The sequence below is a fragment of the Danio rerio genome, chromosome 1 (genome assembly GCF_049306965.1).
Source record: "Danio rerio strain Tuebingen ecotype United States chromosome 1, GRCz12tu, whole genome shotgun sequence".
Taxonomy (NCBI): Eukaryota; Metazoa; Chordata; class Actinopteri; order Cypriniformes; family Danionidae; genus Danio; species Danio rerio.
Genome location: NC_133176.1, coordinates 45,211,002 through 45,236,715, shown reverse-complemented (window position 1 = coordinate 45,236,715; position 25,714 = coordinate 45,211,002). Strand labels below are relative to the sequence as shown.

At 34.7% G+C, this 25,714-nt stretch overlaps 1 protein-coding gene and 1 long non-coding RNA gene across 3 annotated transcripts; both read left to right on the top strand.

The window, feature by feature from the left end:
- Positions 1-406: 406 nt before the first annotated feature.
- On the top strand, positions 407-25,714 carry adra1d (adrenoceptor alpha 1D). The gene is made up of 2 exons (XM_691951.7): positions 407-1,679; positions 21,410-25,714. The coding sequence occupies exons 1-2, from the start codon at positions 758-760 to the stop codon at positions 21,961-21,963; spliced, it is 1,476 nt and encodes a 491-aa protein (XP_697043.2). The 5' UTR covers positions 407-757; the 3' UTR covers positions 21,964-25,714.
- On the top strand, positions 14,924-17,638 carry LOC137495652 (uncharacterized). 2 transcript variants are annotated; one of them, XR_011015622.2, is made up of 6 exons: positions 14,924-14,968; positions 16,558-16,615; positions 16,705-16,798; positions 16,922-17,079; positions 17,176-17,271; positions 17,446-17,638. It is a non-coding gene; the product is annotated as an uncharacterized lncRNA (long non-coding RNA). The 2 variants fall into 2 exon arrangements; XR_012407436.1 differs by lacking the exon at positions 14,924-14,968 and adding an exon at positions 15,362-15,602.

The following is a 25,714-nucleotide window of genomic DNA, read 5'->3' as shown; positions in this document are numbered from 1 at the left end:
CTTAATTGACCACTGCCTATCTAACATTCACTGGTCACAGTCACTAAACTCAATGAAACAGCATTCTTGCAAATGACTTAACTAAGTCTTACATAGATTAGCCTATTATTGTAAGTTTATTCATTAATTTCTATGGCACTTTTATTTATTAAAATTATATTTTTAAAAACTGTTATGCATAAATCACTGATATTACATGATTGTTTACCTTAGAAGACGTGCTAAATAAAATGGCATTAGCCCACAGATACTCTAAAATGAAAGCAGTCCCTTATGTATAATTATATCACAGAACCCTCTAGTGGTGGTATGAAGAAGTGCAGGAAGTGTGCGACGCGTCACTAAGTTCTCAGAGCTGGAGGAGGAGACCTGGAGCACTGGGGTCCACGTTGAGCCTCTGTGATGCAGTTTGGAGTGTTTGCTGAGGATGCCACAAGAAGTAGCCTCTCCATGTGACATGCAGTGCACCGCCACTGTGGTTATGTAAAGCTTATTAGATCATTCTACCTCAGAAACAGGTGTAAAAATGCTTTCAGTTATCTTTCAGGTAATGGATAAAATTGTAAGTGTGATTAGATGTTCAAGAGACAGCATCTTATAAATAGGCTATATCTTGGATCATTTTGAAGAACCTGAATCTGAAGACACCTTCTCAGAGTGACGATGAAGAAGATGATGATGATGAAACACACAACGAACAGACCAGACAACACCATCGAACCGAAACAGTAAAAGTCGTCTTTATGGAGTTTGAAAAATGACATTTTCTAAACTGCTGAACGAGAGCAAGGATGAATTCCCCTCGGACTTTCTCTCCAACATCAGCAACACCACCTGTGAGGGCATCACCCTCGACTCTCAAGTCATCGGCGTGGGAATCTTTCTGGCCATTTTTATCTCGGTGGCCATCGTTGGGAACATTTTGGTTATTCTCTCGGTGCTGTGCAACAAGCATCTGCAGACGGTTACTAACTTCTTCATTGTGAACTTGGCCATAGCGGACCTTCTGCTGAGCATCATCGTGCTGCCGTTCTCCGCGTCTCTGGAGGTGCTGGGATGCTGGGTGTTCGGTCGGGTCTTTTGCAACATCTGGGCAGCGGTGGATGTGCTCTGCTGCACGGCGTCTATTTTAAGTTTGTGCGTTATATCTATAGACAGGTACATCGGGGTAAAACACTGCCTGAAATACCCCACTATCATGACCGAACGGAAAGCGGGTGTCATACTTGTGCTAGTGTGGGTTTCTTCGATGGTCATTTCAATCGGACCGCTTTTGGGATGGAAGGAACCTCCACCTTCAGATGAGAGCATCTGCAGAATCACGGAGGAACCGGGTTATGCTCTGTTCTCCTCCTTATTCTCCTTCTACCTCCCGCTCATGGTGATTTTAGTCATGTACATTAGAGTATACATCGTGGCCCGCAGGACTACAAAAAGTTTGGAAGCGGGCGTGAAACGGGAGAGAGATAAATCAATGGAAGTGGTGCTGAGGATACACTGCAGGAGCATGCCGGAGGACTCGAGCACGAGTTCGAAAACCAAAAATCACCCGTTCAGAAGTTCACTGTCCGTGAGACTCATGAAGTTCTCCAGGGAGAAGAAAGCTGCTAAAACCCTCGCCATTGTCGTGGGGATGTTCATTCTTTGTTGGCTACCGTTTTTCTTCGTTTTGCCTTTAGGTACGTAAAAGTTTGACTGTTCTGTGTTTGTTGTGAAACGAGCATAAATAGCTCTGTTGTAAGTAAATTCAAACTAAATTAAAGTTCATTGCGCTTCCTGCATTCTCAAAACGCAAACACAACAGAAATAACTCTGACAAAGTGATATTTAAAAAGTCAAAAATCATTTAAAAAATATTATAATAGTTTTAAAAAGTTCATAAAGAGTTCCGATGCAAAAACTCCGTCTGAAATTTCTTCTAAAATGAGCATTTTTCTCAGCCTCCTATGTTTATGTTCAGTTTATGTGTATGTTCGTGCATATTTCACTTTAGAGGGAACGAAATAATTTATTCAAAGCCTTAAATGTGAATTTATGAACACAGGAGCCTCAGACAATGGTTCATTTTAGTAGAAAGTTTCAGACAGCAAGGTTTTTGCAGCTGAACTCTTCAAATAATGATTAACAACAATATGCGAATTTTGCTGAATAAAAAAAGGCAAACATATTTTTTGATTACCACATGACGTTGAAAATAAATTACAAAGCTGTTGGATTCATGATATTCTAGCAGAGACATTTGATACTGCTAAGAAATGTAGGCTATGCTCCATAAGAGATATCTTATTTATAGGTATGTTTCATATGAGATTTAATTTGTGGCAAATTATGTTTGTTGATTATAACTATATCTTTGTCTGTTTTAGAAAACTTTGAAATTAAATTTTGGGGGGGAAAAGATATTTATTCAAATTTTCTCCTTTTGTCTAAAGTAAATTTGTTTTTTAAATATTCATTGAGAGTACATTTTACAGTAAATGTTAAATAAAAACATCTTATTTATGTGTTAATAAGTAATGAAAACAGCAACATAAACGTGAAATTACTATGACCATTTATGTGAAGCTGCTTTGACACAATCTACATTGTAAAAGCGCTATACAAATAAAGCTGAATTGAATTGAATTGAATTGAATTGAAATGTCCGAAACAAAGCAGGAGAGCATTCGGATTATCATGAAAATGTTAGGCTGAATGTCATGACTAGGGCTTTTCTCGACAAACAAAGCAGTATCACTTTTCTGTTAGGCTAACATTCTTTGTTTTTATGATGAAATGATATGGTTGTAAAATGATTTAAACTGAATGTGTGCGTATATGACATGAATGGAGTTTTGAGCAAGATTTGAGAGCAGCTCCACCTTTTACTCCTAATTGTTTTTGAGTGTAGACTATAATGTGCTCTGTGTATGTATCACTGTTTTCGAAGAACATTATGCTCCGTGGGGTGCAAATAGCCTATATAATGAGGCATCATAGAGTGTAGGAACAGCTGCAAAATCAGCCAAATACTATTCAGTATGTGATAATAGCCTTTGCATAACAAACACCAGTTCAGATAGTTATACAGTTAAAACTCTAAGACTCTAAAGGATATACAGTATGCATATAATATAATATAATATAATATAATATAATATAATATAATATAATATAATATAATATAATATAATATTATATGCTCAGTTATGATTTATTATGAATACAGAAAACATTAATAGGGATGATTAAAATGCACATAATAAATAATAAAGAACATTATTTTAAATGTGTACGCTCTTAACAAGAAGTTCTTTATGTGCAACAAGAGCTATTATTTGATAATATATTGAATGTTGCCGTCTTGTTTAAACCTGAAGTGCTGCTGTCGTGCACACGCTGGCCTGTATGTTGTCAAAACAAAGCAGAATAATGAAGGCAGAAGTGAAAGGTCTGAGCGAGACTTGTGTGCAATTTTCCTCTTTTCATAAAGGCAACGGCTTGAAGAGTTCATAATGCGTGCACTCATTTCTCCTCGCTTTGTGTAGTCCTAAGGCTTATAGTCATTTCTTTGTAACAGTACATCTTATCTTAAAATATTTCCTCCCTCCTCTATTGGGGTTTCCATGTCCTCAAGCGGCCAAGAACAAGTTGCGGCTCATTTAGTTATATTATGATATTAAGGCAATAATCAAGTCCTAACTGATTATTCTGCATAGAAGATTTGGAGAGTTTCTTAAAAGGGCCTCTATTATGCTTTGTACAATTTTAATTCATTGAAGAAATGTTCTATAGAAGTATATTTTTGTAATTCTATAACTGGAATAGGTCAAGTAAATAATAATAAAAATAACATTTTAATTCTGAAATTTTCTTTCCAAATCGGGAACAATTTATTTTGATGGTCCATTTTAGTATTATAGACTGTCTGATTATTCTCTGTTTATACTGCTCCTTTAACAGACTTTTATCTGACTATAAGAAACTTTGCAAGTACATGTCAGCTTACCCTAACCCTTTCCCCAACCTAATAGTCAACTTACAATCTAATGAGAATAAGATAACTTAAATTCAACAAAAGGACCATCCATCAATAAAGTGTGACCCCCAAATCATTCCCACCCAAGGCATGCTCAAGCTTACTACATTACTAGTGTATTGTCGCAATCTCCTGGAGATGCAGGTTCATTTATCTAATATACTAATACACGTGCGATTTCCTCCTAAATGGCTTATACTGATAGATAGCCATTCACCATGTGTGTTTTATATTTCTTTTGACATAACCTTAAATTTAAACATAACCCTGAGTTTTGACATAACCCTGTGTGTCGGCTTTCACACGTCTCACTCTGTAAATTAGTGATCTAAACTGGCAAGACTTTAAAATGCACACAAATGTTTTGTTTATTGTTGTCATGGTACCCAATGCAAGAGCTGTAAATGTACTGCCCTCTAATGGATGGGAGAGCAATATCTAATTTGCATTTAAAGAGACACACACACAATGCTTCTGCCTAAAAAGAGGCATTTAGAGGCATTTATAACTTAATATACATATTCTGGGGACACCCAAGACTTATAGTTGAAGACAGTTCTTAATTCTATTTCAAACATTTCTAAAGCAATGTTTAAAAGAGCTAGAACATTTTTTCTACAGCATTATTTTTCTTATTATTTGTTTTAGCTTGACTGGAATATTATTATTTAATTATTATTATTAAAAACTGCTAAGATCAATATTATTAGCCCCCTTGAAACATTATTTTTTTATTTAATTTTTTATCTTGGCTACAGAAGAAATCACAGTTGCACTAAAACCCAACAGTCAACAATAGCAAATGAAATGATTGTAGTTAACTCAAAATTGACTAAAAGTTGATTCTACTTATTTGAAAAGAGTTTTGAACTCAGTGTTGAAGGTAATGTGTTAATTAAATACCTCATTACTTCAACTTAAATGGAGTATTTTTTTTTTTTACTTAAATGCTTTGTAGCAATCGGTTTCCTGAAACGATTTGAGTTGCCTTAACTTATTGGGTTTTACAGTACTCAGTTGGTTTGAGTTCTCTTTATTTATTGCGTTTTACTGTGCTCAATTTGCTTCATTTACTCAAATGAATTAAGTTCACAGTACTCATTAGGATTAGTTTTTGATCTTAATTGGTTTGTTTCCTCAAATGGTTTGAGTTATTTTAACTTTTTGGGTTTTACTGTGTCTAATGGGCCTGCCTAACTTGCATAGTTAACCTAATAGCTTTACACTATAAAAAAGTTGACTCAATTTAAAATTTTAAGGCAACAAACTTCAGGACATTTTTGAGTTTACTCAACTTAAATCAAGTCAAGTGCATAATTGGGTTAAAAGTTGAGTCAACCCAAAAATGTATAGAGTGCAGTTAATTACTTTGTATTGATTTTATTTTACATTCTTTGGTGATACAAAACAGATGTTTTGGCACAATGCCTTCCTCAGTGTGACACAATCCTCTCACTCAACCCGTTCTTCCCACAGTCAATCACATTACATCATTAGTTAGATGGCCTAATCTCATTTTCAATTCATCCATTCATTTTCTTTTCGGCTTAGTCCCTTTATTAATCTGGGGTCGCCAAAACGAAATGAACCGCCAACTTATCCAGCCTATGTTTTACACAGCGGATGCCCTTCCAGCTGCAATTACTGGGCAGCATACACACTCATTCACACTCATACACTATGGCCAATTTAGCCTACCCAATTTACCTATAGGGCATGTTTTTGGACTTGTGGTGGAAACCAGAGCATCCAGAGGAAACCCCACGAACACGGAGAGAACATGTAAACTCCACACAGAATCGCCAACTGACCCAGTCGAGGCTCGAACCAGCGACCTTCTTGCTGTAAGGTGAACGTGCTACCCACTGCGCCACCGTGCAGCAATTTTCATTTCAACATACTCAACAAATAATTACCTTCACCTTTAAAAACAATATTTCACAGGAAAATAACCAACGCAATCTCACGGCAATTCGTAACTTTTTGATTTAGTGGCTTAATTCGTATGAAGTCGTACAATCTAATCCGTACAATTTTGTACAATTTGCTTATCACCCAATGACGGTTGGGGTTAGGGGTGAGGTTGGGTGCCAGGCCTCCTTTTTAAAATTGTACATTTTCGTACGACTGAACTCTTATGTACTGAACTCATCATATGACTGAACAATAATTATCAACATTCACTTATTCATGTCTACATCAATGCAATGAAACTCCGACAGTCCAAACATTAAAATACATTTTCATCACATTAAAATCCATGATTCACAATATTATAGCTAAACAACAAACCACTAAAGAAACACAGAAAGGTCCAACTCCTCATTTATTCCTCTTGGTGTAGGTGATTTAATTTTATGAAACCAGAATGCTTCTTTATTATTCAGATTACCTCCTCTATGTGACAAAGTAGTTATTTAATGAGTGCGAATCATAGCCTTCTGAAAAATAGTATTGACAAGATTAACGCACCAAAGAAAGTTTAAAATCCGCGAGCGCGCAGTGCAGACTTTGTTACTATACAGTGTAGTTAAGCCTCTAAGTCACACTTTAAGCTGAATACTAGTCCTGCAAAACTACTAGCAAAATATTATGGACAGTCATCAAGCAAAATACAATAGTTGATAGAGAAATTACAAAAGAAATGAGTTATTAGCATAATTGAACCCCTTTAATATGAAGATTAATTCTTGCTCCGTCACAGACCACCCATGGGAGACTTAAGTGGAGACATTAAATTGAGTGTTCCAGACACACAGCCGTAACCCCAAATTAAGTCACAATAGCTGAAAAGTGTGCAATAAAAGGATAACACAGCCTCTTATGATAGGATTGAAAGGAATTTTTGGTGCATCTGACATTATTGTCTGGAGTTTAGGTATCTAAACAACCAACCGAACAATGATAATTATCATTTAGAGTATTGTTAGAAAAAATTAACAAGTATTTTAAAATATGCATGTCTGGCATACATCCTCCACAATGTACTGGTTTTCCCTCAAAGCCACCAGCCCATCCATCTCCAGGGTATTCAAAAGTGCGGTTTTCGACAGTCCCTGCTGGTATTCCACTCACAGTCACTGTGGGGAAAAATAGGGCAGCGGTGGTCGATAACATCTCTTGGCAAGATTTACATGTGGTACAGATGAAATTCTGGGATAAACTCTTCTTTTTCTTGCTCCCGGAGGTTAGAGTCGATGGTTTGGGAAAAGGTTTCGTTCAGCCAGGGAAAATGAGTTTCACTCAGGTCCCTGACCCCGTTCTTCCCAACGCTCCACTGACTTAATCACGGCTTTTAACGAGTTGAGTTAAAGAGGGTTTTTAGTTTTCCAAAACCTCAGCAGCAGCAGCCACCAGGACAGAGGAGGATATGACATGGCTCACATCCACACGTACACTGCGCAAGAGTTATAATGACACAAATGAGGGATTGAATGACATTAGAGCTTGCTTCAGTTTGAAGGCATTTGGAGCTCTTCTGGAATATTAGTATGATTTTTTTGATGTTACGTATTTATATTCCCCAAATAAACATTTAAATTTTTGATTATTTGACTATAATTTATTTATTTGCACAGCTTTTTTTTCCATGCGTAATTCTGATTGGTCAGTCATCTACCTTACTCACTAATATCCTGCTGTATCCACCATACTACTTTAAAATACTGTGCTACATTTAAAACTATTGGTTGCACTTCTGGGCCCATATTTATGAAATATCTAAAAGCTAAAAAGCAGCTCCTAACTTGCAGCTTTAGGAGAAAATCTTTTAAATATTGTCAGATTGTCAGTCTCAGTTCTAACTTAGAGTATGAGTATTTAACAAAGAGTTTTAAAACTAATATTTGACCTTAGGAATAGTGAAGAGGGTTCCTAAAATCACTGAGAGCAAACAACAAGCTATCATGGCTGTTACTGGTAATCTGCCTTAAATATATATATATATCTGCTCATCCACTAACAGTAACTGAAACCAGTGCTATTTTCATGTCACTGCAGACTTGATATGTCTAGTTTCATAAAAGCATAACTGCCTCCATCTTGTGTTTCATTTGTAGTTGTGGTGAAAATGGTTTTTAGAGCACCTCAGTATTAATATTACAGAGACACTGTCGCAGTGTTGATCTTGTTGTTGTGTGTATATATATATATATATGTACTATTTAAAAATATATTTGCTTAATTATATGAATTTTACCAACATAATATTGCACTCCACAATGTTTCTATGAATAACTAACTGACAGAAACATCATTCAATCACTGTGTGCACAGTTAGTAATCCTGCTAATGTCATACATAACAATGAGTTCAAATTTGCCCCTACTATACACTTAATACCTTTTTTCCTTGGTGAAACAATTGTCTCAGCAGCTTTATGAATACCAAATCGTTTACTACTATTTAGGAGAACTCTTAATTTATAAGGTAAAATGCTTTGTGAATACATGCCATGGTTTGGGAAACTTATTGCAAGAACCTAATCCAAAAGACCTGAAAAAAATTACTTTTAAATAAAAATGTATAAGGATAACAAACAACCAACTGCCTTTCAAAATTCAATGGATGATTTGTGAACTGGATAACATCACCTCATTAGTTATGTTTCCATCCACCTATTTTTGACTGAAAATGCACATAAAAAACATATGCACATAACTGAGTAGGATAAACTTTTTCTCACTCACCAAGCATCATGTGGTGTAGGAAAAAGGTGGATATCAGTCAGCTCATCCACTGAAACCAGCACTATTTTCATGTCACTGCAGACTCGATCTGTCTAGTTTCATGAAAGCATAACTGCCTCCATCTTGTGTTTTATTTATAGTTGTGGTGAAAATGGCCTTTAGAGCACTTCAGTATCAATTTTACAGAGACACTGTCGCAGTGTTGATCTTGTTGCTACACTGATTGTTTTCTACAATTGCAGATAGCTGTTTTTGTTCTTGGAAGTAAAGATGCAGGCAAGATTGAGTAGTAATTGTAGCTCAAGTTCACATAGTTTTGGGATACGGTTATATAATTGTTCTTCAGTATTTAAAATGTATTGTCCACCCTCTAAATGACAGTCATATTTTTGGCAACAACACTATTATGGATGTAATGGATCAGGGTAATGTTCTCCTTATGGCACATTTTTGTGTATGTGCTGGGCAGTGGAGGACTTGTTTCTGATTACAAACAGAAATAAGGGTTACTGCTAATGACAAAATACTTTCATAAAGTGACATAGGTACATACTCTGTGATTAATTCCCTAAAACTATACTCATATACAGCTGAAACAAGAAGTTCATACGCTCTAAAAAAGGAACATAACCCTTTTTTTAAAGGTCTGGTGTTAAATCTTATTAAACGTTTACTATTTTAGGTCCATTAGGACTACCTAAATCATTCACAATGGCTAAATGCCAGAATTATGAGAGTTTTTGTTAGATAATTTTTTATTAATTTCTAGACAGTCAAGCGTTTACATACACTTACTTGGTATTTTTTAGCTTTGCTTTTAAACTCTATAACTTTGGTCAAATGTTTTGGGTATGCTTTCACAAGCTTCTCACAATAGTTTGAAGGAATTTTGGCCCATTCCTCCTGACAGAATTAGTGTAACTGTGTCAGATTTGTAGGCTGTCTTGCTCGCACAAGCTTTTTCAACTCTGCCCACAAATTTTCAGTAGGATTGAGGTCAGGGCTTTGTGATGGCCACTCGAAAACATTCACTCTGTTGTCCCTAAAGCACATTTTAACTAATTTGGCAGTATTGGGTCAATGTCTGTTTGGAAGACCCATTTGTGGCTAAGATTTAATTTCCTGGCTGATGTCTTGAGATGTTGCTTCAGTATTTCTACATAATGTTATTTCTTCATGATGCCATCTATGCTGTGAATTGGACAAGTCCCTCCTGCAGCAAAACAGCCCTACAACATGATGCTGCCGCCCCCATACTTCACAGTTGGGATGGTGTTCCTAGGCTTGTAAGCTTTCCCCTATTGTCCTCCAAATGTAACACTGATCATTATGACCAAACAATTCAATCTTAGTTTCATCAGACCACAGTACATGTCTCCAAAAATGATTATTTTTCCCAGTGTAATTTAGCAAATTGTAATCTGGCTTATGTGTTGATTCTGACTTGTTGATTTTCCCATGTTGTCACACAAGGAAGCAGTGTGTATGAGGTTTTCCATACTATTCGACAGTTGTGCCTCCAATTAACTCAAACGTTGTCAATTAGCCAATCAGAAACCTTTAAAACCTTGACACCATCATCTGAGCTTTTTCAGAGGCATGATAATCTTAGGGTGCTTTCACAACTGCCTTATTTAGTTCGATTGAATCGCACTAGAGCTCGTTTCCCCTTTTGGTACGGTTCGTTTGAGCTGGTGAGAATGCAGCAATCGTACTCGAGTGCGCATCAAAAGTGGACCAAATAAGCATACCGAGACCTGCTTGAAGAGGTGGTCCTTGTACGCTTTCAAACCAACCCTGGAGCGGTTCGTTTGTGGTGAGAATATGATCCATACTAAAACAGGTCCAACCGCAAAAAGTACTGCGCGTTTTGGACTAATTCAGCTGCTGTAGGCCGATGCGCTGTGCATTATGGGATATGGAGGAAAAATATTTGTTGACAACGCTTTACCAACAGAGAGAGAGGGGAAAACATTACCTGATGGATCGTTGGTAATATTTCTGCAAGTTGACCATGTCGCAATTTAGCTAAATTAATTCACGTCTCCTCCTGAAGTGACGAGCGATGCATTAAACACTGTTTTCCAGCCGCGGCCACGCTTCATTTTCGTAATGTATAGTTTATCTAAAGCAGGGATACAATCAGTCAGCGCAGTCGCCCCTCCAGAGTAAAAGGTTTTGTTTACCTGCGGGAGTTCACTGGGATTTTCCCGCACGTGAATTCTGATCAATCAATAAGCAGTTTAGGAAATATGTTTAACAACATCTGGCCAATGAGAGATGTGGATTTTGTCAGATGACTGCATTTTAGTTCGTTTAAACTGGTTCGGACCAAAGCCAGCAGTGTGGTGTGAAAACGACCCAAAGACGGCAGAAGATGCAACAAAGTATCATTTATTGTACTTGGTCCGGACCAAATGAAGCGAACTACAGATGTGAAAGCACCCTTATTGTATGTAAACTTGAATTTCAAAAAAAGTTATAACAATTTCTCAAAATGTATCTCTCCCATTATTCTGCTACTAAGCCTAACAGAAACAAACTTGATAACCCTAAATTGCCTAAAAGAGAAAAAGTTTAGTCACATTAACATCTGACTTTTTTAAAATGCTTATGTGCCTTTTTATACACTGAATGTAAATTTCTGCTTTCAACTGTATAACTCATGTTGTGCCTGTATTGTCAGGAGATTACACTCACTTGACAGTATTATATTCTGTAACCCTTCTCCAATTAATTTTCTTACTAGAACTGTGCTGGTCATTATAGAAATGATCTGCTGTGTCTTTAATTTACACATTGTCAGATAAATCATTCCACTCTGATTGGTGGTTTTACTGTACTGCATATGGGACTACAGCAAATGTTCCCTGTACAGCAAATCAGGCTCAAAGTATTTTGCTCAGCTTTCATTTCTCCACCCATTTAGTACAATTTCTCAGATGTTCTGTTAAAATCAGAAAGAAAATAGTCAAAAAAATCCGTCTCCACTGCAGTGGAAACACAGAATGGCTCCAGATTGCACCAGATTAGGGCTTCTACACTGTAAATGAAGCTCTGGCTAAAAAGGAAGTTTTCTCTCAGTAGTTACCAAACATCCTGCCTGGTGTGTCTCATAATCACAATAATTACCAAAAAGCTGGCCAGGGACCGGCTTTCATCTCAAAGTCACAGTTGCAACCAATTGACGACCTCTACCTAAGAGGGAGAGCTGCGTATCTCTTTGTTGATCAAACTCTGTTTCGACAAGACCGCACTACTCAGCCCGTCCTTGCAATGTATTCCCTCTGGTGCTATTTTTAATATCCTTCTACTGACAGGGAGGGACTCTGACCTCTCGTGACACTGAAATGCATGCTATGGGTGATGACAACTGTTTTATGTGTGAGATAATGCAGCGCCAGCCTCCTCTCGCTCCCTGTGGGCAAAGAGCAAGGGATAGAGGAGATACTGCTAACACATGTGGTGTCTGTCGAAGGCAGATGAAATGTGCAGGTAGTGTATAGTTGTGTAAGTGTGGGACGAGAAAGCACATCATAAACAGATTCTATCTGAGATCCATCCAGCTCAAATCTCACACAGGCCCACTGCAGCTGAAGGAATGGCATTAGGGTACTGTATGTTTATGTGACACAATTTTTTACTTATAAACTGAAAACGTTTTATTTGTTTTGGCTCTTCACTTGTGCAAAAAAATAAATAAAAATAAAAAAAGCTTTTTTAAACAGGTATCAAAGTTACAAAGATGCCTTAATTATCTAGTGTGAATTACAGAAATGGAAATGTGCACAAGCAGTGCTTAATTTTGAGCCTGGTCTTGCCAGATCCTTTTTCGCAAAATGTCAAATATTCGTGTTTTGCATTCCAGTATTTATTTTAATTGATCCGGCATTAACTTGCGTGTGGTAAATACCTACAGTACATGTGTATGTTTTTGTGAGAGAGAGAGAGAGAGAGAGAGAGAGAGAGAGAGAGAATGTAAATGTGTGCAAGTGAAGGCATGACAGTAGTCAACATGTGCAAAGTAAAACAAAAGTCACGATTAACTATTGGCCCTCGACAATATTTTCAGCCAATCGGCTTTCTTATATTTACAATCACTCTCATTGGTTGGTGATTGTTTCACGTGCAGTGAGCAGCGAAAATAAACAATGGCATAGTGGCCTACCTAAATAATATTTGTATTTTCAAAAGGTTAAAGAGGCAGTGATGCATATTTTCATTTTTAAATCCATGAGTAAATCTGATAATGCACCTGACCCGTAGCCAGGGGGGGATCGGGTGATTCGAAATACCCACTTCCCATTGACAAAGGTCCAGAATTTGTCCTATACATGAGCTCATTTTCGTTAACACTTTATAAAAACTACACACTATGAATTGTTTATTAAGCATTAGCATTTAGTGAACTCATTATTTGTTAAGCATTACCTGTACATTAATAAACGTTAGTAAGTTGTTTATAACTGCAGCTACAAATGCTGTATTCTTGACTTATAACCACATTTATTATGTGCTTAATAGTTATACTTTCATACTTTGTAATGAATTATTTTTATTACTAAATTAATTACTGCAATATTTACAAACCATTTGTATTTAAGAGTAGTTGGTGGTTTTTAAGATAATTTAGAATGAGTGAACTCTATTGAAATGAACGTTTATATAGCTCACTATTCAGACGTACAGTAATGGTTAATATCTATGTTAATAAATGCTTTTATTAACAAATAAAATAAATACAAAATAAATACAATAAATACTAAATATTAATAAGTACAATTCTGTGACCTAATCTAAAGTGAGGAATATTTATGCTTTATAAATCCCTTATAAATGACAATTAAAGGCTCTGTATCAAATTAACAGTAATCTTTACAATCTTATCTAAAAAGTAAAATTACTGTGAAGTTTAGGCATTGCTGAATAACAGGAGTGTCAAAATACGACATAAAATTGGGAAAAATAACAACAATATAATAATTTAACAATATAATAAAATGCAATGTTTAAACTGTACAGTAATTTTATTTTAGATAAGATTGCAAAGATTTATTTTTATTTGATAAATTTTCATTTGTGTATTTTCGAATGAATAATGTAATTTATGTTCTTTTTTTTCTGATTAGAATTTAACTGAGCCTTTAATTGTCATTTAAAGGGGATTTATATAGCATGAATAGTCCTCACTTTAGATTAGGAAGTTAAGTTAATAAAGCACTCATTAGGATAAAAATGAACTATTAGTATATGCCTGAATAATAAGAATTATAAATGTTAATTTTAATCGTTTATTACTCATTTACTTACTTCTTCTGAATGATTTTAAAAACAACCAACTATAATTAAATAACTGGTTTTTAAATGATGCAATACTTAATTTAGTAATAAAAAATAAATAATTTAAGTATGAAAGTACAATTATTAAGCACATTATAAATGTGGTTGTAAGTTAAGAATAGAGCATTAATAGCTGCAGTTATAAACTGCTTACTAACGCTTATTAATGTACAGTTTAAGCTTAACAGATAATGAATTCACTATTTGCTAATGCTTAATAAATAATTCATAGTGTGTAGTTACTATAAAGTGTTACCCTCATTTGTCCTATTTTGACTGCTATGCCATCATAAATTGTGAAAATAACCCATTGAAGATGGGTTGGCTGTCACTTTGGTGTGACTTCAGATAATCAATTTTAGTCAATGCAAACAATTATTTTTGATTATTTTTGAGTTTAACATCTGCTGTGCAAGAAAACATACGTAAGTAAAGTCCTCTTTCACCACTGAACTACTGTTTTGTTAAATAGAGAAAACATTTACAAGTTCACGAGTCACTTTTATTCTAAATTTTGGGTAAAAAAAAAAAGACAAAAACATCCCATATTACAGTTCATTTTAATATTAATTAAGCTATTGTTGTTATCTATGAATTTTCAAATGCACTGTAAACCCTAATGCTGTAACTAATTAATTGAATTGAGTTCTATTAACTTAAATCATTGAAATTCGTTTATCTTAATTAACCTTGATGAGTATTTAGAACTTTTTCTTATTTTTGAGTTTGAAAAAATTTAATCTTTCAAGTAAGGTGAACAATTCTGCTGGGTTTAATTTATACAAAATGTCTCTTTAAAGTTTCATTAACTCAAAATCTGTCAGCCCAGTGATTTTGCGTCTGACGTCATCCAGGTACACGTACGTGCTCATGCTTCATTCGTTTTTTTCAAGATGGCGGATCGGCATCGCTTCACACTACAGTAAGTAAAATATTTACAAATCCAAGAAATATTAAATGTATGTTTTAATTAATATAATCACAGTAACAGTTCAATGTAATGTAGAGTTAATCAGGGTGCGTTTACATGTCGTACATTACAGAAAACATGTTTAGCCTCACTTGTTGCTAACTAACGTTAACATTACTGTTTAAAAAGTTAGAATCAGTGCAACGTTAGCGTTAGTTGTAATGTGTTAACTCTGAATTTTAACAGAGTGTGATAAAGACAAAAATATTTAAAATCGGCAGATTACATTTTTCAAAAAAATTTAAATCTTGGCGCGAGTATGCCTTTTCTCAGTCTGTGCTGAAGTTGTCATGGAGACGCGCGCTCTCACAACCGCATATCATGGCGCTGCGCCGAACTCCATCCAGTATGTGAATGTGGTATTATCTTCGCGATCTGTAGGCACTTCGGAAACGAAAGGCGCAAGAAACGTAACGTTAATCATAACTCAAATGATCTCCGCCTAAACACTAAACGGTATTTTCTGATGACGCGCAAAAACGTAGTCTCAAAACTTAACTCTGTCACACGCAGCTTGTTGCTTGCTGATCCATGTATGAAAATAGCCTGACGGAGAACATTTAAGCTGCGCTCCTCACCTGAGCAGGTACAGAGCAGAGCTTCATTTTACACTACCACATTGAGGTAAAGTTGGTTTTATATTCATACATTCATTTAGTAACAACTTGTGACTCGCTCCATAAATAGTTTACCATGGTACTTTGTCTATTCGTTCTGAAATCACATGCAAGTATGACATGAAAACAATATTACACTAAATGCACTATTTTTTTGACTGAACAATGTTGTACTTTGAAAGTCATTGGCTGCTAATATGATTTCACCATTAAGAATATGCAAAAATTACCTTTCTGAAATTATATTATTAAGGAGAAAGTCTGAATGTGTAAATATAAAACTAACTTTACCTCAATCACCAGCACTGATCAACACTTTATATTTCCTCGCGCTTAAGACGACATCTCTGCATATCAATGATTGCCTGATTAATGCGATCAGTTAAATGAGTTTAAATGTCATTTAGGTCAAATGTATTTTAAAGGTATGATAAAAGTTTTTTTTTTTTTCAATCTATTTTTTAAAATGTTTACTCTGGAGAGAATATAAACAGCCTAAAAAACAAAGTATGCATATCTATAACACATTAATACAAAATTATGTTATTAAATAAAATAATAACAAAACAAAATATTTAAGACGTGGTAAACAAGACATAGTTTTCTGATGTGCAAATTTTGTAGCTTAAAATATATTTATATCTTAAAAATATAAATATTTTAGTATATATTTTTACATCATTAGACAATAAGGTAAGTTTTGTTATTTCTAGCTTTTAAAATCAGGCCTTAAATTTCTTTGTCGTTCTATTCTGTTTTAGAAATTTCAATACTGTTTAAATTAAATCTGTGTTCATCGAATCAAAGCAACTAACATGATAATCAGCTCTATTGCTAACCGTTTTGCAGGTTAACGTTAGACATCATGCAATTGTACTACTTCCACTCTCAGCTAAATGACACTGTGACTTTGTGTACATACAGAATTGAAGGTCGGGTGTTGCTGACTACAGATAGGTTCTTAAATGGAGGCATGTGAAAGGTGGGTAAAATATTTATTTTGAACTACTATGCCTGGCATATCCAGATAAAATAAATATTACAGTGTATTTATCAAAGATACTTTTGCAGCAAGGAAAGTGAAACTTCAGCTAGACCTTGAGTTCAGTTTACAACATGAAGATCCTGCTTTCAACATCTGATCAACACCTGATTTTCATCTGAGGTAAAAAATAGATAAGTAAATGAAACATAATAATAATATTAATACATTTTTTCTAGAATTGTATATTTTGTGGTGTGGGTTTGTTTTATGAAATTCTCTCTTGTTTCTTTTTGCTGTTTGCAGAGTACCAACATGTTACAAATGAGAATTTTACCCACAAATTCTTTGCACAACTGGACCACCACCTATTTCATTTGATGACAATTTTAAGGCAAACAGCATCCAAAACTGGCAAGACAGCAGATTCCCTGGCTAATCTTTTAAAGGTTTATGATGAGCAGGTATGTTTGGGGTCACGTGTTAAAGTATACATTAAAATATAATTAGAATTTTTTTTTTTTTTTTTAATTTTTAAAAAATTGATTCTTGATTTCCAGGAACTGCATGATGTCAGTTCATGATGGACTACTGTTATCAGAGGTCTTTTGGTCTTGCTGCATGAGCGTGACTTAAGATTCTTTAGGAACACCCTGGTAAGACTTCATTCATTCTTTTCACAATTAGGCATGTTTAATGAAAAGATGAAAGTTTTGAAAACTTTTACTTAATAACATATTTGTAATCACGAATAGTTGATGAATCATATAATATTGGCTCAGTCATTTTGATACTGTCCTTACATTAATATCCTTGAATTATATTTTTAGATTGATAATCCTGCTGACTGAAGATGCTTTATTGGCCCTGCATTCACTGAGGGTCTCTGTTGTCCTGAAGAATGAATTGGACACCACCCACAGCACACTTCCAGACCTTTCTTGTCTTGTATGGATTAATGTATGCTCTTCACATAATATATAGTAAAGGACTTTGAACTTGTGCAAAAAGTTTTGCTTGGCATGGATGATGGAAAATAAAAAGTCTCGTAGCATGGAAACCTTAAAGAATGAGTTAATGTAGAGCTTTTTTTTTTTTTACTTAATAAAGACTGTCTCTGGGGTAGTAACTTCAAAACATTTATTTACCTTTAATTGGTAAGTATGCATTTTATTATATATAGGGATAGTTTGTCCAAATGTAAAATTCTGTCATTTACTAACTCTTCACTTGTCCCAAACCTGCTTGAATTTCTTGCTTCTGTTGAACACAAAAGTTAAGTAAAGCTGACAACCTGTAACCACTGACTTTCTAATAGGAAAACAAATACTGTGGAAATCGGTGGTTACAGGTCTCAGCTTTTTTTTTTTTTTTTTGATCAAAAATAACCTTTTAAGTGTTCAACAGAAGAAAGAAACTCAAACAGGTTTGGAATAAGTAAATGACAGAATCATAGTTCAACCAAGACTGAATATATATATATATATATATATATATATATATATATATATATATATATATATATATATAAAATCTGCTCTCCGTTAAACAGAAATTGGGGGAAAAAATAAATGGGGGCGAATAATTCTGACTTCAACGATATATATATATATATATATATATATATATATATATATATATATATATATATATATATATATATATATATACAGTTTCTGTGTAGTTTACACTAAACGAGTCACTTCACAGAATGTGCACTTATTATTTTTTTAACAAATGTCTTAAGACTAAGTTTTACACTTATTAATGTATTATTAAATTTTATCAAACTTATAGTTGTTTTTTCTTGAGGCTCTTATGTCTGATATCATATTTACATTGTGGGTAATTTTTATTAATTTCAGAATAGTGTTCATTTTCAATCTCTTTATGTCTAATAGTTTTTATCGTTTTAAGACATTTGTAATTGCATAGGAGACAAATTTGAAAGTACTGTTGGAAATTTTTTCTTTAAAAATAAATGTCTAAAATGGTATTGTCTGTGTGTTTTAAATTACAGATTTATTTTGACAGATTTATGGGGTTTAAAGATTAAAATAATGGCTAATTTTATTTGTGAAACTGACGATGGAGAAGTTAATTTTAAAAAAATGCTATCAAAATGTATGAGCTGGGTGACTAAGTATGTAAAGGTGAGATAAATAATTAAAAATAAGTTAATTGCTATTAAAATGTATGAGCTGGGTGATTTAAGTATTTAAAGTTGAAAGAAATTAAAGCAATTAAGTTAATTTGTAATAAAATGTATGAGCTGGGTGACTAAGTATTTAAAGTTTGGAAAAATTAAAACAATTAAGTTAATTGCAATTAAAACGTATAAGCTGAGTAACTTGGGTATTTTAAGTTAGGTGAAGTGTCTTGCATGAGTACAACAAACTCAAAACTTAATGTTTCTGTTTACTTAAAATAGATAATTTCATAACTTAAAAAAATTGACGTAACTGATTACCTCAAATTTTTTGAGTTTTGTCAACTTATTCGGGATTACAGTGTGTACTTTTTTACAAGAGAGGCTAGAAAAATTATTATTTATTTATTTTTATTATTATTCAAATGACTAAATTCTGACTGAGGAAAGTTGTACTGGCTAGTTTGTTTTTGTGTATTAAACAACAATAGGCTACAGTTTTTCATTTTAAAAATTAACACATTCTAGTTTTTTTGTAATGATTTATAATGTAATAAACATGTATTTTTTAGTATTTCTTTATTTAAACTATTTAAGATATATTTTTAGTCCATAAAGTTCAAGGTCACTCTCCAACAAGCCAATCCAGCAAAAAAAAATGTAAAAAGTTAAAATAAAATTTGTTTAAAAAAATAGCTTAATACCTAAAATATCACTAACATGCAGTACTTAAAACTGAATAACTGCAAAAAGTCAAAAGAAAAAAGAGAACCACCCCTTTTACCAAGCTGGCTACAGGCCTGAAAAGAGATCTTGAGAAGATGAAACTGCGTGAATGGATCAGGATATCGGGAGACAGAAGCAAAGTGATCTCAAGTCAGTCAGAAAAAAAAAATGACAGCAAAGGTAACTGTCGGCTCTTCTAGAAGATTAATCAGAGTCATTTAATTATTTGTTTTTTACTTAAATACTGAACATAATACTGAAGTGAACTGAATAGTGATTGTTTATACGGTTTATGGTTGTAGCTGCATGTTTCTATCATCCATGACTGACCTATAACATTATATGCCACAAAATAATTAAAGACCGTTACGACTGTGATTCTCTTTAAAGCTCTATCACAATTTAATGATGCAGGAAAACTGAAACTGTGTGGAGGACATCAGTCACGGTAAATTTTATTTCCTAGTTTTGTTCCGGGAATTATTAATTTACAAACTAAGCACTGTGCATAAGTAGCAGACAATCAAAACAACAAGTAAGGGATAATAAGTACATCCTGGAGGTTGTTATTGCAGAATAAGGCTGATCGGTTGTGTAGGACTAAAGCTTTTGTCTGTGATAACAGCCACCTGGATGTGCTTAATTCCACTTGTTACATGGCATTTTGACACAAAACATTGTTCTGAGCTGTAACAGTTCATCCTTAAAAAAAGGCAAAGCTGACAGAAACAAAAAATGGCTGAAAGGAGCATACACTAACCTACATAATATTCAGTCACAGGATGGGGGCAAAAAGTCAAAACAACATGTCAGATAAGCATATGGATATGCTTTGGGGAGGTATTCACTGACAGTCAAGATAATCAAAGTACCCAGATGAGCTGTTTCAGTGGTTGTAATCTGGGAATAACATACCTTGGAATGTAACAACAGACCAATGAGAATTAAGTATTCCAGAGGGCTCTGTAATAACAACAAATAGCCACTGAAGAAAAAACAAACAGTGAAACTAACAAACAAAAACAAGCTCAGTAAGGAATGTCCCATTTTTCCCTCAACAATGCATTCCGGATGATTTTGGCTCTCCAAAGAACCTTTCAGTAGAACAAAGAGTCTGTTGCATAATAGAAAAGTTCTAAGACTCATTAAAGTTCTTCATGGAACCATCAATGCCAGTAAGAACATATTTTTTAGGAGTGAGGGTCATTTTGGGGTGAACTAGTGCACATTATTCCAAAGTAAACAATTACTCTTTATAATCTTTTATCAAAATGCAACAACTCGCTCCACCGCCGAAATGACTTTGTATTTCCATTCAAAATCACACTGGATAACATTAACCACCAGCCAAATAACCATTTATGCGCTGCTCTCGGTCCACCTACTTCTCACATTCCAATCAATTCCCAATGGACAAAATCAAGTCTTTTCTTTAAACATCCTTCACTCACAAACGCGTCAAACTGCAGTAAAATGGCCTGCAAACGGCACTTCATGTTGATTATAATAACTAATGGGCTTGTGTGGCCAGTCTATCAAAGGTAATAGTGTTTGTTTGGTTTGGAGGAGAATTAAGGAATGACACATTGGCAGTGCTCCCACACTGCGTCTACAGAGAGAGAGAAAAGACGGCAAGAAGACATGCCACATACTATTTAAAATGCATTAGACTTCTCCAGTGAGCTGAAGGGGGAAAAAAATGATGTGCGAAGTCTATAATCTGTCTGCTGGGTATAATTAGGCACACATGGTTCAATACGGTCAACTTGCCGATCTGAACTTTTCAGCACGTGGGAGGAGAATAGTAGCTCCAGGCTAAGTTTACTTGAGCCGCAGTGTTATTTCCCATGTAAATAATCTCTCTGGCCGACAACTAAATGTTTCTCCACCTCTCTGTCTCTCTTTCTTCGCTTCCTCAGGGTCATTCTTCCCAGCTCTGAAGCCCTCTGATATGGTGTTCAAAGTAATCTTCTGGCTGGGATACTTCAACAGTTGCATTAACCCTATAATTTACCCTTGCTCCAGCAAGGAATTCCAGCGGGCCTTCACGCGTCTGCTGCGCTGTCAGTGCCAGCGACGCCGTCGCATCCTGCGCCGCTTCTACGACCAGCGCTGGAGAACCGCCATGAGGGGAGCCCAGCGGGACCCTCACAGAGACTTCTGCCCTGCGTTCCCCTTTCACGAGCAGTGCAGTAACTCGATATATTCCTGCCAGAGCAAGCGCAGGCCTCTTAGTCTGAAGAGCTGGAGGTTTTTCCCCCCTTTACAGAAGTCCTCCTTTCAGCTGAAGGAGAAAATGAACAACCTTTCCAATAAGATCAAGAACGGGACGGGCAAGAGCGCCACATCTGCTCTGGCCAGGACAGAGATTGACACGGTTTCAATGGGAATCTATAATGAGTGCGGCGATCAGAGCGGTTACCAGATCTACGACCTCACAGACTGCTATGGCCTGAAAGAAACGGACATCTAAACTGAGGGATCTGACCCACTGCCAGCTCTATAGGAACTGTGTTGTTTTATATATATGTATATATACATTACCAGTCAAAAGTTGGAAATCAGTAAGATTTTATTTATGTTTTTTCAATTCTGCTCACTGAAACTGCGTTTATTTGATCCAAAATAACAATAAGAATTGCTAATTTGTGAAATAATATTACATTTTAAATAGTTTTAAATGAATGTAGTTTCAAATTGAATTCATAATTGTAATTCAAAGCTGAATTATCATTACCTCCATCTTCTTCAATGTCACATGATCCTTAAGAAAACATTGTAATATGAGGTAGGGCTGAGCCCATAAATGATATTATATCAAATAGCAATAAAATTTATGTCGATAACATGATAAGCTTTGACCTTTTTAACTCTATATTGATCTAAGAGCCATTCACACAGCAGAAATGTGCAACAATGCAAATTTAGAAGTGTGTTGATATTAGAAAGGCTCCGAATTTTTGACCGCCAAAATTATTGGTCACCAAAAATAGATTATGCTATTTAATGAACCCTCTAATTTGTGGCTTTAGTCGTTGTTGGGATACTCTTATAAATCTGGAAGCATTAACAACTGATATCGAAATATACTGTATATCGTTATTGTTCAATATGGAAAATGTTTAGTTGTATACTTTATTGTCCCTCAAGGGGAAATTTTCTGTAGACTCACACAGCACTATAGCAGGTTCTGACACAATAACAATTTAAAAAATAGCCAACATGCAAAAAATCACATACACTATCGTTCTGTGTTCAATAGTCTGATTGACACTGGAATAAAAGAGTTCTTAAGCCTGTTCCGTTTCCAGCGGAAAGTTCTGTATCTTCTTCCAGAAGGTAAAAGATCGTAAAATGGGAAGAGTACATGCGATGGGTTACTAAAAATTCTTTTTGCTTCATTCTGAGTGCATTGCTCGTAGAGTGTTTGTATACTAGGAAAAGTTTCAGATCCTATTAGTTTCATAGCAGTTCTGATAATATAAAAAATGTTTGATTTCAGATTTACAGAAAGATTGCCATACCATGTAGACCATACCTGATAACACTTTCAAATACAGCTTGATAAAATAAGTACAAGATTGTCTTATTAACACCATAAAACCATAACCTTCGTAGAAAATGCAGTCTTTGGTGAAGCTTTTCACAGATCCAGTTTACGTGAGTGTCCCATGTTAGAGACCTTTCTATGTGAAAAGATGTAATCAAGGTTGCATTTTTGCCATATTGCCCAGCCCTAATATGAGGATTAGCTGTTCTAATATGATTAATCATCATTCGTACAAAATCACTAATAATGATCAGTGCTAAGTTTTTTAAGTACTGCTCCATAGTATCGTCTGAACCGATACTTCTTACTTTTAGGAGTAGTACAAAGTAACAGCCTTTTTTCCCCCCAAAATTTTAAAATCATACTTAACTGCGACAAGGGTGTAGAATTGGCATGGACGGAGGGGACATGTCTCACCGATATCCACCAATTACTGAAATGTACCAATACTTTAATCAACTTCAAAATAAAGTAATCCTCGTCAACTCTTACATGTGCACCAAAGTCAAGTTTGCTGCTAGTTCACCGTAATACTATTAACCAAGGCAGTGCAATTAATAAAAAATCAGTTTGATTCTGTCCTTCATGACTATGAAAAACAATAATCCGGATAAAACAGTTAAATTGTGTCACACACCTCTCTAAATTTCTCTACATTCATACCTCCTCAAAGCCAGACTGCAGTAAAATCATGCAAGTTGACTTTTGCAGCATGGGACGGGATTGTTATTTGTATTATTACGTGTTTATTTTATATTATTAAGTACTTTAATCATGTTTTTAAAAGCACAAAACAGAATTTGTGCTGTTCAATGCTCTAGGAGTGCATGTCCCCACCAACGTCAAGAGCAAATCTACGCCCCTGTTGTATATGAGATTACACAAATTTGTATTAATTAGCTACTAAATCAAAAAGTTACGAATTGTCGTGAAATAGCATTGTTTAGCAAGGATTATGTGACTGAAGACTAATCATGCTGACGTCAGCTTTAAACCACAAGAATTAATAAAATTTTAAACTACATTTGCTAAAATAACAGTTATTTAATATTTACAATATGAATTCACAAATGTAATGAATTTTAAAAATGGCAAAATGGCAATGGTTTTTACTACATTTTTTATTACATAAAAGCAGAACCAAGCTTGTTTTAAAACATAAAAAAATCTTACCGATTCTAAAGTTTGACTGGCAGTCTATATATATTTGCCCTCAATGATCTGTATTCATGTTATGTCTTTAAATGACTTTTAGAAGCAAATCTGATGGGGAAAATGAAAGGACATTACGTTAAAGGAGATTAATGTGTTTTCACATGGATAATTTAAAATATATCACTTTGAAAAGTGGAAAAAGTACACTGAATGGAAATATTAAGAAGAGAAAAATACCTATCTGCACTGGACCAGACTGAAAAGGCTCATCGCTGCTGGGTTTCTGTGTACTGTCTTGTCCATGTGGCCTTTGAGAAATTGTCTGTCAGATTTTTCAAACTCTCTGATGACCAGCAACGGTTCAAACTGTAATTACAAAGAGAGATTGTTACAATTACTTTGGCCTGTCGTTCATTAGGTGTGAGTTGGTGAACGTATTTAATTGTGATGTATTCAGGAGACTGTTGAATCCATGATACTGATTTTTTTCTTAACACAATGATTCACTGTGATTCGCAGTTGACTGTGCAGTTCACTTCTAAACGATTCAGAATTGATTCAGAGGTACATACCTTCAAATGTGAGGCACAGTTTGTAATTTAAACAGATTTTTGTGCAGATGTTTTCAGTATTTCTGAGTGTAGTTGAACCCTTTGTGATATTCATGCTATTCTTAGTTTAACCATGAGATTCCAGAGTCATGCCTAAAAGGACCAAGAGTTTAAAAAAACAAAAAACAAACAAAAAAATTCTGAATTAATGGACTACAACTCAGTTTTTGTGTTGTTGAGAAAAGCTTTGGGTTTATTTGTATTGCTGATGTGACCATGTCTTTCAGTGACAAACATTAAACATAATAAATCAGAAATGAGCATGGAGTAATGTATTTGATGAGTCTTTCAAATCATGAATCGACTGTCTTCAATAGAAGCATAAAGAAATTCTCATATATTGAGAATTTAGACAAATTAGACCTCTTTAATGTATTCCTATACAAAGCACCGAGATTAAATCAAACTCAAATTGAGAAGCTTGTCAGATTTTTCTCCAGATAAAAAATATGGATGAGAAATATTTAAGATTCTGCATTATCTCCAGGTCAGCACCTTTTTTTGTACAAAAGGTCAAATGTTCGTCTAATAAAGCCTAGGATGGTCTTTAGAACATAATCAGATGTTCCATGCGTACATGATTATCTGGTTTTACACTTTTAGAGTTCATGCCGCTTGAGTACTCCTGACATTTAAGGGGAAGAAAATGGACATACCAAACACAAAGACTTTTTCAAATGTTACATTCTGTTCTCAGATTTGCCAGGAGACTGTAATCTGTCATAATTTACTCACCCTCAAGTCATTCCAACATCCTTAAGCCTTTTGTTCGCCCTTAGGACCTAAATGAAGATATTTTTAATTAAAATTTGTGAGATTTCTGTTGCTCCTTTGAAAAAGTGTTCACACTAAAAGCGGAATGTTTAAAAAATGTTTGTAAAAAGCTCAAATAAATTAATATAAATCCA